We start from the raw sequence: 15,623 nt of genomic DNA, 5'->3' as shown, positions 1-15,623 counted from the left end.
AGGAATTACTGAGGAGGCAATTAGGGCTATCATAGGAGTGGGTTTCGTTTGAAAGCAGTACAGGAAGTTCCCTGTTAGAGCCCAGTAGAATCAAGGCTGTGGAGAAGATCGGCTTAAGACTTAGGAGATGTCTTTCTGGCGATACCGAGTAGCTAGATGAATTTGGCCATGAGCAGATTTACGAAGAGCTCAGTAGACTAGAACATACAGTAGGAGGTGGAGGGTTGGAAGTGTAAAAGCAGTCCAGAAAGAAACCGATTGGAGTCTGACAGTAACAAGATGATTGGGTAACAGTGTTACATTTGAAATGAATAAAGGGAAAAGTCAGCTGAAAGATTGACAGCACATGAATTATGCATATAGAAAGTGTTCTCTATGGGTAAACTTGACCACCACTATGTGTCTGACCTTGGTAAGCTATGGATAGTGGCGTGAAGTCTTGTCTGCTCCAGTTTGACACATCACATATCATGTAGTGCATTGTAGTATCTTGAAACTTAATATCAATGATTACCATGCACTGATATTAAAAATAATTAGTGTGTTGGGTTAGCTCACTTGGTAGAGCTGGCGACCATGGACCGAGTCCTCCAGCGGCGGCCCAGGGTTTGAATCTGACCTGTGGCCCTTTGCTGCATGTCATCCCCTCTCTCTGCCCCCCTTTCCTGTCTGTCTCCAGCTGTCACTGTCAAATAAAGACAATAAAAAGCCGAAAAAATAGCTTTAAAAAATATATATAATAATAATAATAATAATAATTGTGTGTTACAAAATAAAGAGGATTTTATATATTGGGATTGTTTGGACTGCATATTGATTTCTTAGCTTTTAACCTTTGGCCAAACATTATCAGTAGTGTTAATACTGGATTTTTTTATCAGTGCTGTTACACTTTTTCTTTAATGTAGGCGTTTATATTGTTCTTGTATTGTTTCTAGCTATAGGAGAGATGAACAAATGAAAAGAAATGTACAGCATTGGTGATGTAGAGTGCCCACACTTGAATGCAGAAAGGAATATAAAGTAAGATTTAGTGACAGAATGGGTGCAGAGGCAGGAAGAGGGAGGCCTGAATAATGGATTGAGGGATGGATTGGAGGGATAGCTGAGGGTGGAGGTGCAGAAAGAATGAATGTCAACAGGAGAGATGGGATAAGATGGCCTCCAGGTCTGACTGCTGCTCCCCTGAGGAACACAACTAGAGGCCTGGAGCTACATCTGTGTTTTAAGCTGTGTGTGTGTGTTCACATTGGCTGCTCCCTGTTGTCTTCTGCACTTAATAGATTCTTCTCTTTCACAGCAGAGTTTATCATTATCTAAGTTTAGCCTCTCTATTGATCGTAACAAAACTGATTTTGTTTTCTGTTTCTCTCTCTTTCTCTAAAAAACTCTCAAACATGTATGCACACACACACACCCACAAATACACACAGGGGTGATTCGCCATGTGGGTGATGCACTGAAAGACCACGCCTCCAAGTCAAGGGGGAAGATCTGCACCATTGGCATTGCTCCATGGGGTATCGTAGAAAATCAAGAGGATCTTGTTGGCAAAGATGTAAGTCGCTTAGTACAAACAAACAGAACAATATGAAATAGTAACAGAGTGGGTGTTTGCATGCTTTAGCCCTGGTTTGTGTGTGTATATGTGAAAAATGTCAGTGACAGTCGATAGTTGCCAAAGCCTGTGGAACGCAGTTGACAGTTTATTAACTGAGATGCTGAGTAAGCCAATTCAATCTGTGATACACACTCCTTCAAAGTGAGTTGGACAGCTGGCAGAACCACATGAGACTACCGAGCACATGCTGACTCATTCAAATCTCTGGTATCAATGCTGTGTTATAGTTAAAATTTCATCAGAATGTACTGCACTATGTCCTACTGAACAAGTCAAGCAGAGACGATTAATGTTGGTGGCTGTAATGAGATTATTAAGTGCTGAAGCTCTTTTTTCATGCTTGATTGGTTTTAACTGTAGGCCTAATGAGTAGATGACTTTACCTCAGATTGTCAGGCGCTGCCCCAGCAGACTTAATCCGAGCTTTTGAGAAAAATTAATGTTGTATAAATATTCACCCAGTTTTGAGCGGAATTTAGCTGAATTTTAATACCAGCACAATACATGTGTTGTTTGAAATTGTGGAATTGTGTGAATGTATGAGGGTGTGTTTCTGAGCTATAATTGCAGTACAGTTTTAAATTGACTGCACTCACATAGCTCAATTATGATCTTCTGACCACTCGAAGTGCTTTACATTCTCCCATTCTCACTCATGCAAGGTGCCAACTGCTCATCCGAACCTAACCAATCCCATTCACACCGATGGCAAAGCATAGGGAGCAATTTGGGGTTCAGTAACTCATCCAAGGACACTTGCAGAGGGAAAACCGGGGTTCAGACCACCAACCCTCTGATTAGTGGACAACCTGCTCTACCTCTTGAGCTACAGCCGTCCGAGACAGCCATAGCTATTGAAAATACGTCAGAGAATACATAGATTTTTAATTTTTGTAATTATTTATTAAGAATCAAAGAAACTTTTTAGTTAAATGCCTAAATGTTGATATCTTAAAAGATCCCTAGTAAATGCTGGTAATTTTTTCAAACTTTGGAAAGCTTCGTCTAGAGCCGCAGAGGAGTATTTGAACTTTAGGTAAAAAAAAATCTGTGCAATGCTTTGTCAAGTTACTACATACCCCTGTCAGCCGTGGGCTTCTCAGATGTTTGCGTAACTGTTCAATGTTATCTTCTCTTGGCTAGGTGGTGCGTCCATACCAGACCATGTCCAACCCTATGAGCAAGTTGACGGTTCTAAACAGTCTCCACTCCCACTTCATCCTGGCAGACAATGGCACCACGGGAAAGTACGGCGCTGAGGTCAAACTGAGACGCCAGCTAGAGAAACACATCTCCCTGCAGAAGATCAACACACGTGAGTGGAATCTGCTGTATCTGCCTGTCATAGCTATTACCAGGCTGACCTACTTACCCAAAATTAGAGGAGGTGTTTTTAAATGAAACTGTGAGTGATAACAGCATAATGAAACTGTAATCCTTGTTTAATCAACGACACCACTATGGGTTAATTGGGTTCAAACTCTATTTTATAGCTGCAACCAGACTAACATGATCATTACCTGCTTTATACTGAACACATGCTGTCACACAGTGTATTTTTAGCCAGCTGTGATATAACTCTGTGAGCCTTTGAAACTGTCCCTCCCTTCAGGCGGGGTTTATTTTTTCTTTCAAAGCTTCCTGACAGCTCAGATGAACTCCTCAAATAAACCTGCTTGATAATCCTTGTCTCCCTCAAAACTATAAAAAAAAAACAGTTTACAAACACAGATATAATGACCAGCACACAACCACTGTACACATAAAGGGCTGAAAGCTACATCAGATGTGTTTGTATTTCTTAAATTGTATTTTTATGTTTATTTGATACTTGATAGTACAAACCAATTGGAACATGGTATGTGGGGATTTTAAACCACTGAGTCGCAGATGACAGGATGGCCTAATTTTAAAATAAAATAAATAACAGGGTATTACAACACACCACCACTGTTGAAACTCAATGGAATCTCACTCTCCTCTGTATTCCTGAGCAGCTCTCCATGTCTTCATTTTAAAATTTGTTGCATCAGAAGAAAAATATCTTCATAAAAGGGCCGCAAGAATGTATTTGAACTCTGTGTATTTTGTATTTGTCTGTGTGTCTAAATGCGTAGGTGTTTCTGTCCTGTGTGTATAGTAATGTGTATTTGTGTCTACACATGCACGTATTTGTCTTTTGTGTGGAGTGTTCATCCACCATTGAGCCCTTGTCACTTTGCATTTCTCCGTTTTCAATTTCCACATTATACCTTAGCTAGAAACCAAATGAATTTGCATGAAAACAAAATGCATTTCTCCGTATTTTCCTGTCTCATACTCTTATTCTCTGTCTCACACACACACACAAACAAAGACACAAGCACACACAAACCTCCCCGATACCCTTTAAACACATTTCTCAATTGCCTCTCACAGCATTGTCTAGAATGTGTCAAGGCCGGGAACAAACCTGAGTCAGAGAAATGTTGTTTGCAGCCATGATTTATTTGTTATTACCTTCTTTTGTTGTCAACATAGAGCCATTTTATAATCGTTTGCTCAAGGTTTGGGTGACATGAGTGCACACATTTGAACATCAATGCTTATTTAAAAACTGAGGGTGTCAGGAAGTAGATGTTACCAAATGGATACATGGTAACAGTGCTGAGAGCAATATCATGGCTCACACCTTACGTTTGTCAGCACCATTTGTGTTCACTGTCACATGTATCGCAGATGTTTGCTTGGAACTTCCATGTTCCTTCTAACCCCTTGACTTCAGGGATCTAAGAAATGTCTGTGGGGTTGACAGGATACACGAATGTACTTCCTCACTGTTCATCATCCAGTCATGTGACCTATGGACTTCCCTTTGTCATCCTATGCCTGGACTCATACAAAAGGGGCTGGGAAGGCAAAGGGACGCCCAGTGGTCATACAAGCATCTGACCATCCATATGATGGTAATGTTACTGTATCGTCATTATCTGACTAGCTTTGATATACTGTATATGTGGGATTTAGTACTAATGAAACAAGTTGATAGAGGACCATGTGCACTGTACATCTGCTGCTGACCATTACCTACAGATTCTCTCACACTGACCTTAACCTGTCTGAGGGTACACTGATAACCAGCTTCAACTGTATAACCTGTCACTCAAGTTGTCAACCGTTGCCTCTAATAACTATACAGTATGAAGTGATTTGGTACTTGTATCTGTGACCCATGTGAAGAGCATTATTTCCACTATCAAAGCAAGTTCATCCTTTTTTGTCCGTGCACTGTTTTAAATTAAATTGAGAACATGTGTTCAACCTAATGCTAATCTTGTTGCTGAGGTTCAGAAATTTCAGAATTTTGTAGTTTTGTAGATGAGGATTTGTTAAACATTACCATAAAGCTAATATAAGATCACTGCACTGGTTATAACCAACTGTTGAGTATGGCCAAGGCAAAATAAGTGCTTAAAATACATTTTAATGGTCTGTAGTATACACCAATAATAAAAAATACAGGTGCGGCTGCTGCAGGCATACTCTCATTAATAAGTCAAGTCAATTTTATTTATAGCGCAATATCACAAATCACAAATTGGCCTCAAGGGGCTTTAAAATATGTACAGCATGCAACATCTTAGACTAATAAGAGGTATTAAAAAGAAATCAAGTTAATAAAAGTTAATAAATATACATTTTTGATTCTTTATGTCTGTGAAATGTAAGCCCCATTAATGCTTTTTAGCTTCTTAGCTTTTTAACATGGGAAAAAAACTCCACTGCAATCCTGAAGTTCTGCATATCAACAAACAGACAAAATAAGTTAAACTCACTATTCACATACCTACCACTTACCCATTTTCTTGTTGTATGAATGTTGTTACAAATCCTGTTGCAGTTTTGCAACTAAATGTGCAACCCCAGTGTGTTTTTACTGTATGTGCATGTGTCTGTACGATGTAGTGTACCTTTCTGAGAGTGTGTGTCTTTTACTTCCTCGTTTACAGCTCTAGGGTTGGCAGAAATGGACCATTTCTTGATTTGATTACCTGTCCACAGTCAATCGAGGAGTGCATCAATTTTCCACACAGCAGGGCTCCTGTGGGATCCAAGTATAGCCTTAGGTCTTGTCAGGGAAAGGAGGATAAATAAAGGAAAGAGTCAGTTTAGTCTGAATGGCCTAACATGTGTGTTGTAGACCACACATAACCACAAGCTCCTTTTTTTCCGTCTTTTTACACTTAACACCCAGTCACACACAGTGCATACAAACACAAGATGAAAGAAGTGTGGTGAATAGATATGCGTAATCTCCCCCTGTGGTATTTTTGTGATGTCTGGGCAATCCTGTAGCTAATCCCACTGTGTCTGTGTGCAATTTTCCATGCAACGGCTATCACCATGTGACTGCCGGAAATGCTGTAGCAATCAAATTGGCTCCACAATATTATAACACAGTTTTTAAACATGGGTATCAATTCTATAAAATAAATGGCATTTTGGTCTCACTACAGCAAGTTTTGTTATGTAGTACACTACATAACAAAACTTGTATTGGAAGGTCATGATAACTCTACTGAAACATTGCTACATTATGATTGCCAAAAGACATTTATGGTCATTTTGCACGTTGCCCTTTTCTATTGTAAGTTATGGCAGCACCATTGTTGGCTGTCAAAACTCATCATTGGAGCACAGTTGTGCATTCCCGAAACCTCTTAACTCCACCCTTGATGACAAGACGTATGTATTCCCTCTGCATACTTTCTCCTCCAGTCGCTACTGTATATTTTATGTTGTCAAAGGTGTCACCTTGCGTGGTTTTGTACCTCTTCAATGGAAAGTGGACACGAATCCCTAAGGGACAGCTCTGGTCGAGTGTAAACACAATAAATCTCTTAAGACAGGAGACTAGGGTTGGGAGGCTGTAAATATGGTGGATGGAGACAACACATTCACACGCTAGAGTAAATGCAGTTCTGTGCCCTGCAGTACATGCAGGGCTCTCTCGTGACTTAGCTTGATAGAACGTGGACAGGGATGCAGATGCAGATGCAAATGAGACTGGATTACTGTGACAAGGATTCAGTTCAGGCAGCACAGGACACTTCACATGCAAACAGATGGACAGAACTTATAAACAGTGACGATGAACATACATCACATAATCATATACAAATTGTTCATTAGAAAAAATAATTCTCCTCCCAACACACTTTGATGTATGCTCTTTCAGGTCACACACACACAGGGACATAACTCCACTTTAACTCCTTACCAGCTCCTGAAGCTAGCAGACATTGTCAAACTCAAAGATGAAGAAAATCAATAAAATGATTGGCACCATTCAGCACAGCTCACTCAACCATTGCACAGCTCTTTTGACATGTCTCCAGCAGTGGCCTTAATGCTTTTTAATCACACACCTGCCTCAGAGAGATGACAAGTAAAAGAGGGAGGAGAGGGAGAAAATGAAGACAGAGGAAAGAGATTGAGGGCGAGCAGACAGGGAAGAGAATTATATAAAGAACGAAGGACGCGTGAAGCTGCTGAGGAGGATGCAGGCACTGAGAAAAGATATTACCTTAAGGTGTTTTCACTGAAATTGTGAAAAGGCAGCAAGAGAAAGGACATAAAAGGCTTCTTCCATGAATACTTACTTATTTTTCTTTCTTAAAACTGAACAAGAAAAAATATGAAAACCATTTTATTCACTCATGCTTTTGTTTTGAAAATTTTAAATTGGATGCACATGCCAGGTCCAAAGAGGAATAAAAGTTATTAATTTGTGCAAGTTTAGATAAAGTCTGCAAGAATGAATGAGCCACCTTGAGTGTGCCCTCTTCCATTTCACCTAAATTGCATTGAATATTAAAATGGGTGCATAAGTACTTTGTCTATTGAATTTGTGTATAGGTGTAGGCATGTGTGTGTTTTAACTCTGTGTCTACTGTATAACCTTCACTGACCCTCATATAGCAGTGATTTCATTAATCACAGCAAAGGTAAAAGATGAAGTAGCTGGGGTAATTGAATCCAGAAGCCATAAGGCCTTGCGTTGCAGATTAGCTGTGACATTGTGACCTCCACCGTGAAGCAGCCAGAAGAGATTATAGTTTAACCATGGTACATGCGAAGTCAAGGGGTTTGTAAGACTCTTTTTTTAAGCACCATAAGTGCCTGGACAAACTCTTGATTTTTCAGATATAGCTAATAATATCGCCCCCTTTTTTATGCTGTCCAGCTGTTACCAATTGGATTACTTAGTGGCTCTTGTTCTTTGACACATATCACACAGCTGCAATGTGTCTGAATGTGGCTTAGAAATTTTACCCTCTGCTGAATGTGACCATCGAGTAAAGCACAAATAGCAGGAAAGTTTTATGGAGTAAAGCTCGAAAATTATACTGTGCAAAAGTTAATCTAAGAAAACACATATTATGAGTCACATAAATTAATATTAGTTTGTCATGTGTCCTCTGGTGGGTGGTTTTGGTCCCTGTGGTGGGGCTGCATTGATGACTGGTTAAATCAGGCTGAACTGACACTGTGGATCAGTAGATGGAAAATTTGCGGGCATGTGAGAATAGGCGTTCAGAGATAGTGTGTGGACAGTTGAAGTTGTTGGGGGTAAGGTGTGTTCATGCATGAATGGGTACAAAAAACATGTCAAAATAATAAACATGAACCGCCAGAGTGTTCAACCCTGTGGTGGAGAGATAACAGAGCCAGTAGTGGGTAAGCAAGACTTACTGCAGGTATGGTCCCAGGTTGAAGATGTGCTTGGATGACAGTGTGTGGAGGGAATTTGAATGCATGATCAGTAGTGTGAACTGTGGTAAATGTCTTTTGGAGAAGAAACAAACAAGAAAAAGAGTGGTGAGAAGGTCAGAAATGTTCTGCTACCTTATAACGTACACTACTAAACAATTCAAGATTAAACAACTAAAAGAATAAAGAGTTAAGATTTTATTTTTATTTTTCTTCATGTCATATCTCTTCATTATTTGTCAGACTTGTTCAAGCAGAGTAATCAGGAAGACAAGGAACGGAACCCAAATGCAGACTAGTGTGTTCCTTTGTCTCAGTCCCTGTTCATCTTTGTCACTGCATCAAGTAAAACTTTTGTCACATTTCTTGTCATGTAAGTAACAAATTAAAAGTTGTTACTAAGACTCCATTTATACTTGTCATTTGTCTAAAAATAAAATCCAGATTACATTTATTACATGGCCATTTACACTTAGCCACATGTTTACACCTCCATTGGCCAGATCACAAATCTTGTATCCACAATTATACTATATATTTATGTCATTGTATAAATCAGTGTATTTATTATTGTTGTTATTGACCTAGAACTCAAGGGCTTATTTGGATTATTATAAAACAGGTATAGGTCTTAAAATAAAGGTTTAAAAATGCCAATTTCAGCATAAACACCATTGATTACAATTTGTCTTGGTTTTTCTGAGCTACATGCAAATAAGGGCCAGCCCTACTCCAGTCCAGAAGGAGGTGGTAATACACCACTGCTATTGGCAAGGGAAGAATAACTTCTCCACTTTAGTATACTATAAATAAACAACACAGACACATGGATGAATTGTATTTATCAACTGTGAGCAGGACAGAAGTTTTATTGTCTTCACAGTCACACATACAGATCACTCAGTGGTCAGACTGATCAGTGATCAGATAAACTATACAACAGCTCAGTAAACCCTCTGAATGACCATGTTTGTTGAAATCAGTGGTGTATTTTTTTCCGCTGACGAGACAGGTAGAGCGGCTGCTGATATCATTGAAATTTCAGTGTAACTTTAGCTGCCAGTCTCACAGGGGATGGACCTTGTGAGTGGCTATTTCTGATGTGGATACACTGTAGAGGAGTAAAACTTAGAGTATGTGTGTCTTGAAGTGATGGATGCATTTACACCTTTTCAGTATCTGGCCAGAATGAATCAAAAATCCTAAAAACAACCTTGTTTCAAACAACCTCCTGGGTTAAACAATTGGATTTCAGTCTCTCTCAAACGTTTCTTGAATACATTTACAATTTTGCTATTGGTATTCGATAGCTGTCAAATTTATTCAAGACACATAAAGTGGATGGGTCTAATAGTCTAGTTTTCTGAATTTTAATTCATATTTATTTTATTTAACTTAGCAGGATAATAAATTTCCATCCGTAGATGCAGGTTAACAATTCTTGAACACACACATACAGTAGTGTATAATCCTCAGCTACACAATAGGGTAAAATACCCTTAACCCCAATTTCCTAGTTATAAATGTCCTTTCTTGATCAAAGACACCATTCATGATTGATTCTCTCGGGCTTGCTCGGCCTTGGTAGCACTACAACTCGACTCAAATTACTGGTGAAAAGGTGGCACAGACAAACAGATTGAATCTGAATTCCTCTTGATGTCACAAACACGACTGAAAAAGTAAATTTGAGAGAAGCTTTGCGCTTTTAATGTACCTGACCTTTTGTTCTGCAGCCTGTCGAGTCATGTTGCCTTCACAGATCTGATGTTTTCTGTCTGCTTTAGTTGTTGCTAGAATAATGGTGCTTATGTATGTGCGAGAGAGTGCTTTTATTTTTTTATTTGTGGTGTGGGGGGTGCGAAGACAACGACCCACATACTGTAGCACACCTCCTCCAGTCATGCTGATACTAATTTGACACATAGAAGGACAAACTCGCAGACACTCGCACACACCCACGCACACAGAGACACGCACACGCAGTGGATGAGTCATTGCTGGATCCTTAATTAGGACCATTTAAGCATGTTATGTGTGTCTCGCTTACACGCTCCTCTTTCCCTCCCTAATTCCTTCTGCTCCTTGTTACTTCCTCGTCTCCCAAGCTAGATAAATATAGAAAGTTGGTGGCCATGGAGTCTCATCGACCACCTCTCTCTCTTCTTCTTCTGCCTCTGCTTTTTCACACTTTTTCAGCGTAGTTTTCCTCCTGGGAGATAAGGTGTGGGCACTGGGTTAAAACTATATACGAGATACAGAGAGACAAGGGAGAGAAAGAGAGAGTAGGGGTTTGACAATTGTGTTATCTGATGCGTTGGAGTGTGTGAATGGTGCATGGATACAGTCATTACAAGAATAGGGGGCGGAAACACTGCATGTGTTGAGAGAGAATATTGACAGGGTATATTGTGTAGAGTGTGTATTTTCTGAAATCATGTATCCACAGATTATACTATATATTGATATGTCACTGTATAAATCAGTATATTTATTATTGTTGTTTATAGTGTTTATTTTGACTATTAGAAAGAGGTAAAAAAAATGTATTTAAAAGCATAATAATATAAGAATCTGGATGAAATTTAGATTTTGAAAAATACACTCCGCATCAATGGATTTTTCTCTATTTTAATTGCACAAGCACAATGACCAGCGCTTAGGTGCTTTGACTGCATGAGCAAGTGCAGCTGCTATTTTTGTTTATGTATGTGCAGCAGGGCAAAGTGGGTGAAGTTGAATATAAATTGAAGGGTGTGGTGATTGATAAGTGCAGACTGACTTACTGACGTTCCTGATGTAAACATGTTAAATGTTATTTTTTCATGCCAAGCATCTCCTGACTTGAGGGTGCTTAATTAAATTAGTTTATTTACATTTCAGGTATTATTGCTTTATTGCTCTGCATTTGTTCCAAGTATTTAGTTTGCTCTTGTTCACTGAAGTTGCAGTGGTTGAAGGTGAGAAACAGATGTGGTTATGAGACGTCTATTCCACTCATTTTCCGCCAAAATATCAACAACTCGCTTCGCTCTGCCTCATTTTAATGAACCTCCCACCTGTTTGTGCCTCTCCTCCCACCTGTGCACCCTGTGCTGGGAACCAAAATACCACACAGACGGGCAAAATGAATTTCAAGGTTAGGAAAATACCAAGCTGCTTGCATTAGTTGTGGTGCAGCCATTAAAATAGAGCCCATAATCACATAATCAGTAGCTCACTTTGCTTTTTTTTTCTATCCAGGGGCATTTCTAAACATTTAGATTCATGGAGAGGGACCATTCAAACATACAGCATATGTGGTAGCCAAGTGAACTCTATATTGCTTAGTGTACTCCGTTGCACCTTTACCTGCACCCAGCAGCGATGTCATACAGATGCCATCTGTAATACACATGTATATCACAGCAGCAAGGTAAGAGGACAGCAAAATAAAAAATGTCTTTAGGAAACATGAAGAAACAGCGATGGACATATTGAGAGAAATAGAGAGAATAAAACACAGATGTGTATTGACAGTCCACTGCACAACAGTGTTGTACTAGCAGAGTAAATACTTGATGAATTTGAGTAAGAAGGATTACAGCTTCACTAAATACTCAATAACAAATTAGCTCTCCAGCAGTGGGTTTACATTTCCGTCTAGAACAATAGATATTCTTCTGAAAGTGCCAACTCATGTAACCGCCTTGCATGTGTTTAAATACTTGGTGTTTTATTTGATATAAAGAGAAAGTTCAGACCACAAAATACGCCTCCAGAGATAAAATAATTCAAAGGACTCTCAGCTTTCTAACAATCACAGGTTTAAATTAAAAAAAAGTGTAAAATTGCAAGTTCAGTAGAAGCAGCAGTTGGCAGAGCATTAACACTGCTAAGTTTAGTGCTACAGTTCCCACTAAAGCCTCCAGGAACAGCACTGGAGTGTGCGGCCCCAGTCGAAAGTCAGAATAGAATTGTTTGATTTTCTGAATCCATGGTCAAAATGCCAAGGCATGGTTGCCTGCAACCGCCTGGGACGCTTCAGGTTTTACTGAGTGATCCGTGCTTGAACAGTTCACTGTGCTCATGGATACTGTACTTCCTAAGAAACAGACCCCAAAATGTCGGAATTTATAAACCACACCTCCTCAACTCTGATCCTGACACTCCTTAAATTGGAGCACCCCAGGGGTGCGTCCTCAGGCCCCTTCTCTACACCTTCTTTAAACGATTATTCCCCCATTCACCCCTCCAACACCACTGTCATATTTGCAGACGACACCACCTTAGTAGGATTGATAATAAACAACCTACAGGGAGGAGGCACAGAATCTGGCTGAGTGGTGTTCCCACAACAACCTGGACCTAAACACAACAAAAACCAAGGAAATGATAATAGACTTCAGAAGATCATAGAAAATTGAGCACACTGTCCGCTACATATGGAGGGAGGAGGTAGAGAGAGTGGAGAACTTTAATTTCCTGAGAGTCACGGCTGACCTCACATGGTCTGTAAACATCTCTTACCAGATGATTAGGGCCCAGAAGAAACTATACTTCTTAAGTAGTTAGTTTCTTAAGTCCCGCAGCATCTGCTGGTGAACTTTTACCGCGCCACCATCGAGAGCCTCCTCACCTACTGCTGCACAGGGTGGTCTGTATGGAGAAGACTGCAGCGGGTGGTAAAGGTGGCTCAGCGAATCATTTGGACCACATTCCCACCTCTGAAGGACATTTACAGTGACTGACTACAAAAGAAAGCCAGCTGTATCATAAAAGACCCATCCAACCCTGAACACTGTCTGCCGCCCCCCCCACTTAAAGAAGAACAAACAGCTTCTTTCCCAGAGCTGTTCCCTCAGTATATTGAACTGTGTCATTGTTTTGTGCACAATAACAATAAAGATCTATTTAATAACTTTCCATACATACATTATAAAACGAAAATAAAGTGTTTCCTGAGAGATTAATCATCGAATTAAAACAAAATATAACCATTAGGTTGAATAAAATTCAAAAGTAACAAGAACTGTATCACCATATCATTTTGTTGCCGTAGGAAACGGGAGAAACTTTTTCAGCATCTCTGCTGAGTTGACAGCTTTAATTAGAATGAATGGGCCGCCATGTTTGGCTTCCTCATCCACATTTAATGCATCCAAGTTCCCATAGGAATAAATACAGTAGTTAAGGTTGTTGTTAATGAGAAAAACTAAATGTGAAGGGGAGGTCAAAAGCCATCCTAAAATGTGCCCGCTGTTTTGGGGTAATCAAGCAAAAGAGAATATGATTTCCTTTGCAGCTTGTTTGTGTGTGTGTCTCTGTCTGTATCTGTGCGTGCGTGCCTGTGTGTGTGTGCATGCACAGGCAGAATTTTCTCCTACCAATTAACCATGACACAGCTGTGCTTTCCCTTCCTCATCTGCTCCTCGGTGGGTTTCAGTTGAACAATAATCTGCTTTAGATACTGCCGAGATGCCTCCAAAGCTCACTAGTCATCAATATCAATGCTTGATTCCGACGCAACTGTAAGCTCACACACGCAGGTGCAGGTAACAGCAATATAGACATCCAAAAGAAATCTAAGAATTAGATTCAAAATGCAAGTCATTAGCCTGCTTCTCTCACACATTCAGCTCTGTTGATGTATGGTCGTGTGATGTGTTGTGGCACAGTGACGTTTTACCTCTTTGAAGTAGGCGAGGCCCCCGAAAATATTCTCCTTATGTAACTGTCCCTGCTGCAAGGCCGCACGAGGCTGTGTGAGGCAAAGTGTAATGGTGGATATGCTTCTGAATGTGTGCATGTGCTTGTGTTTGTGTGTGTGTGTGTGTGTGTGTGTGTGTGCCAGTGTTTGCATACAGTATGTAAGCACTTATCTGTATGTGCTCGTTTGCCTGCGTGTTTGAGAGACAGACTATGCTTTCTCCTCTGTGAATTATGCAGACCAGGATGAGGGTGCAGGGTGGGGAAGAACCGGCAGTTACACAGCTTTTGAATTAGAAGAGTCAAAACACTCGGCAGGAAACACAACCACATAAAACAGAATGGGAGGGAGAGGATGAGACTATAGAATGAAACACTGGAGAGAGGAAGACGGGAAGTGAGACAGAGAGCAGGGAAGGGCATGATGACGAGAGGAAGGGTTTAGGAAATGGATTAATCCAAGACCACTAAAAGGGTAAAGAACATAGGGGGTAAGAGAGAATGAGACTCTGGGGTTTGCAGGGTTTATGGTGTCTTAAAGCAGTTCAGTGGTATAATGAGAAATAGAGTACAGAAAAGAAACCAGAAGCAGGAAGGAGAGCAACACAAAGCAGGACATTCCTTTGAGAGTTTGGCAATAACTTTCATATCTACAGTATCCTCTCCTGTACATAGACTCACTGTGTGCAAAAAACCCACCTGCTAATTACGCATAATTACCCCAAATAGCCTCTGATTAGCAGGCAAGGAGCCATTTTTTGTGTGGAACAGTAGGGGGTTTATCAGTGAATCTTTCTCTCTCTCTTTCTCTCTCTCACACACAGACACACACACATACACACACACTGCAGGAACAAAGCACAAAGTGGGCTGGTTATTTTTGGTACAGGCACTTTTTAAAAAAAACCTCTACCATATTAGAAAGCGTACAGTGTCTTGACAATACACTCGTGAGATATCACAGGTGTCACATTTGCACCTTGTTACTAAATCTGGATTTAGTTTTTCCATTTATAGATCAAGTATTTCTGATGTTATGAAGCCTATTTATTGACTTTCCTCTTCTGTTTTTTTTCCATTCTTAACTTCCTTCTTCACATTTCTGTCCCTTCTTCTGTATTGTTCATTCCTGTTTTCCTCTCTACAATCACTCTCTCACTTGTTTTCATGTGCAGGTATTGGTCAAGGTGTCCCGGTGGTGGCTCTCATTGTAGAAGGAGGCCCTAATGTGATCTCCATCGTGCTGGAGTACCTCAGGGACACACCTCCCGTCCCTGTGGTGGTGTGTGATGGCAGTGGCAGGGCCTCAGACATCTTGGCCTTCGGACACAAATACTCTGAGGAGGGAGGGTATGCACTCACACATGTGCACATAATGCTGTAATCCAAGCACAAACACTTACTAATGCAAATTTTATCCAGTGTGAAAAATCAGTTACACTGTGGAAATAGTCAGACAATTGTTTGTAATCAGAATCTCTGATAACATTTATGTTTGACTTTTATAAGTCCCTTGATCAGACATAACGAACATGAAATTTAATGTATAGTGTATATGGCA

General features: G+C 40.1%; 1 protein-coding gene across 18 annotated transcripts in view; it reads left to right on the top strand.

Annotated features, from left to right (window-relative positions):
- The window catches only part of trpm3 (transient receptor potential cation channel, subfamily M, member 3), a 138,885-nt gene that overhangs the window by 76,513 nt on the left and 46,749 nt on the right, over positions 1-15,623 (top strand). For all 18 annotated transcript variants that reach the window (XM_051422644.1, XM_051422643.1, XM_051422634.1 and 15 more), the window contains exons 5-7: positions 1,434-1,558; positions 2,765-2,936; positions 15,238-15,412. In XM_051422644.1, the coding sequence (XP_051278604.1) occupies positions 1,434-1,558; positions 2,765-2,936; positions 15,238-15,412 (472 nt within the window). The remainder of the gene's footprint in view (positions 1-1,433; positions 1,559-2,764; positions 2,937-15,237; positions 15,413-15,623) is intronic.

The sequence above is a fragment of the Dicentrarchus labrax genome, unplaced genomic scaffold (assembly GCF_905237075.1).
Source record: "Dicentrarchus labrax unplaced genomic scaffold, dlabrax2021, whole genome shotgun sequence".
Taxonomy (NCBI): domain Eukaryota; kingdom Metazoa; phylum Chordata; class Actinopteri; family Moronidae; genus Dicentrarchus; species Dicentrarchus labrax.
Note: the sequence above shows the minus strand (reverse complement) of the source record. Positions and strands in the feature narration are given on the sequence as shown.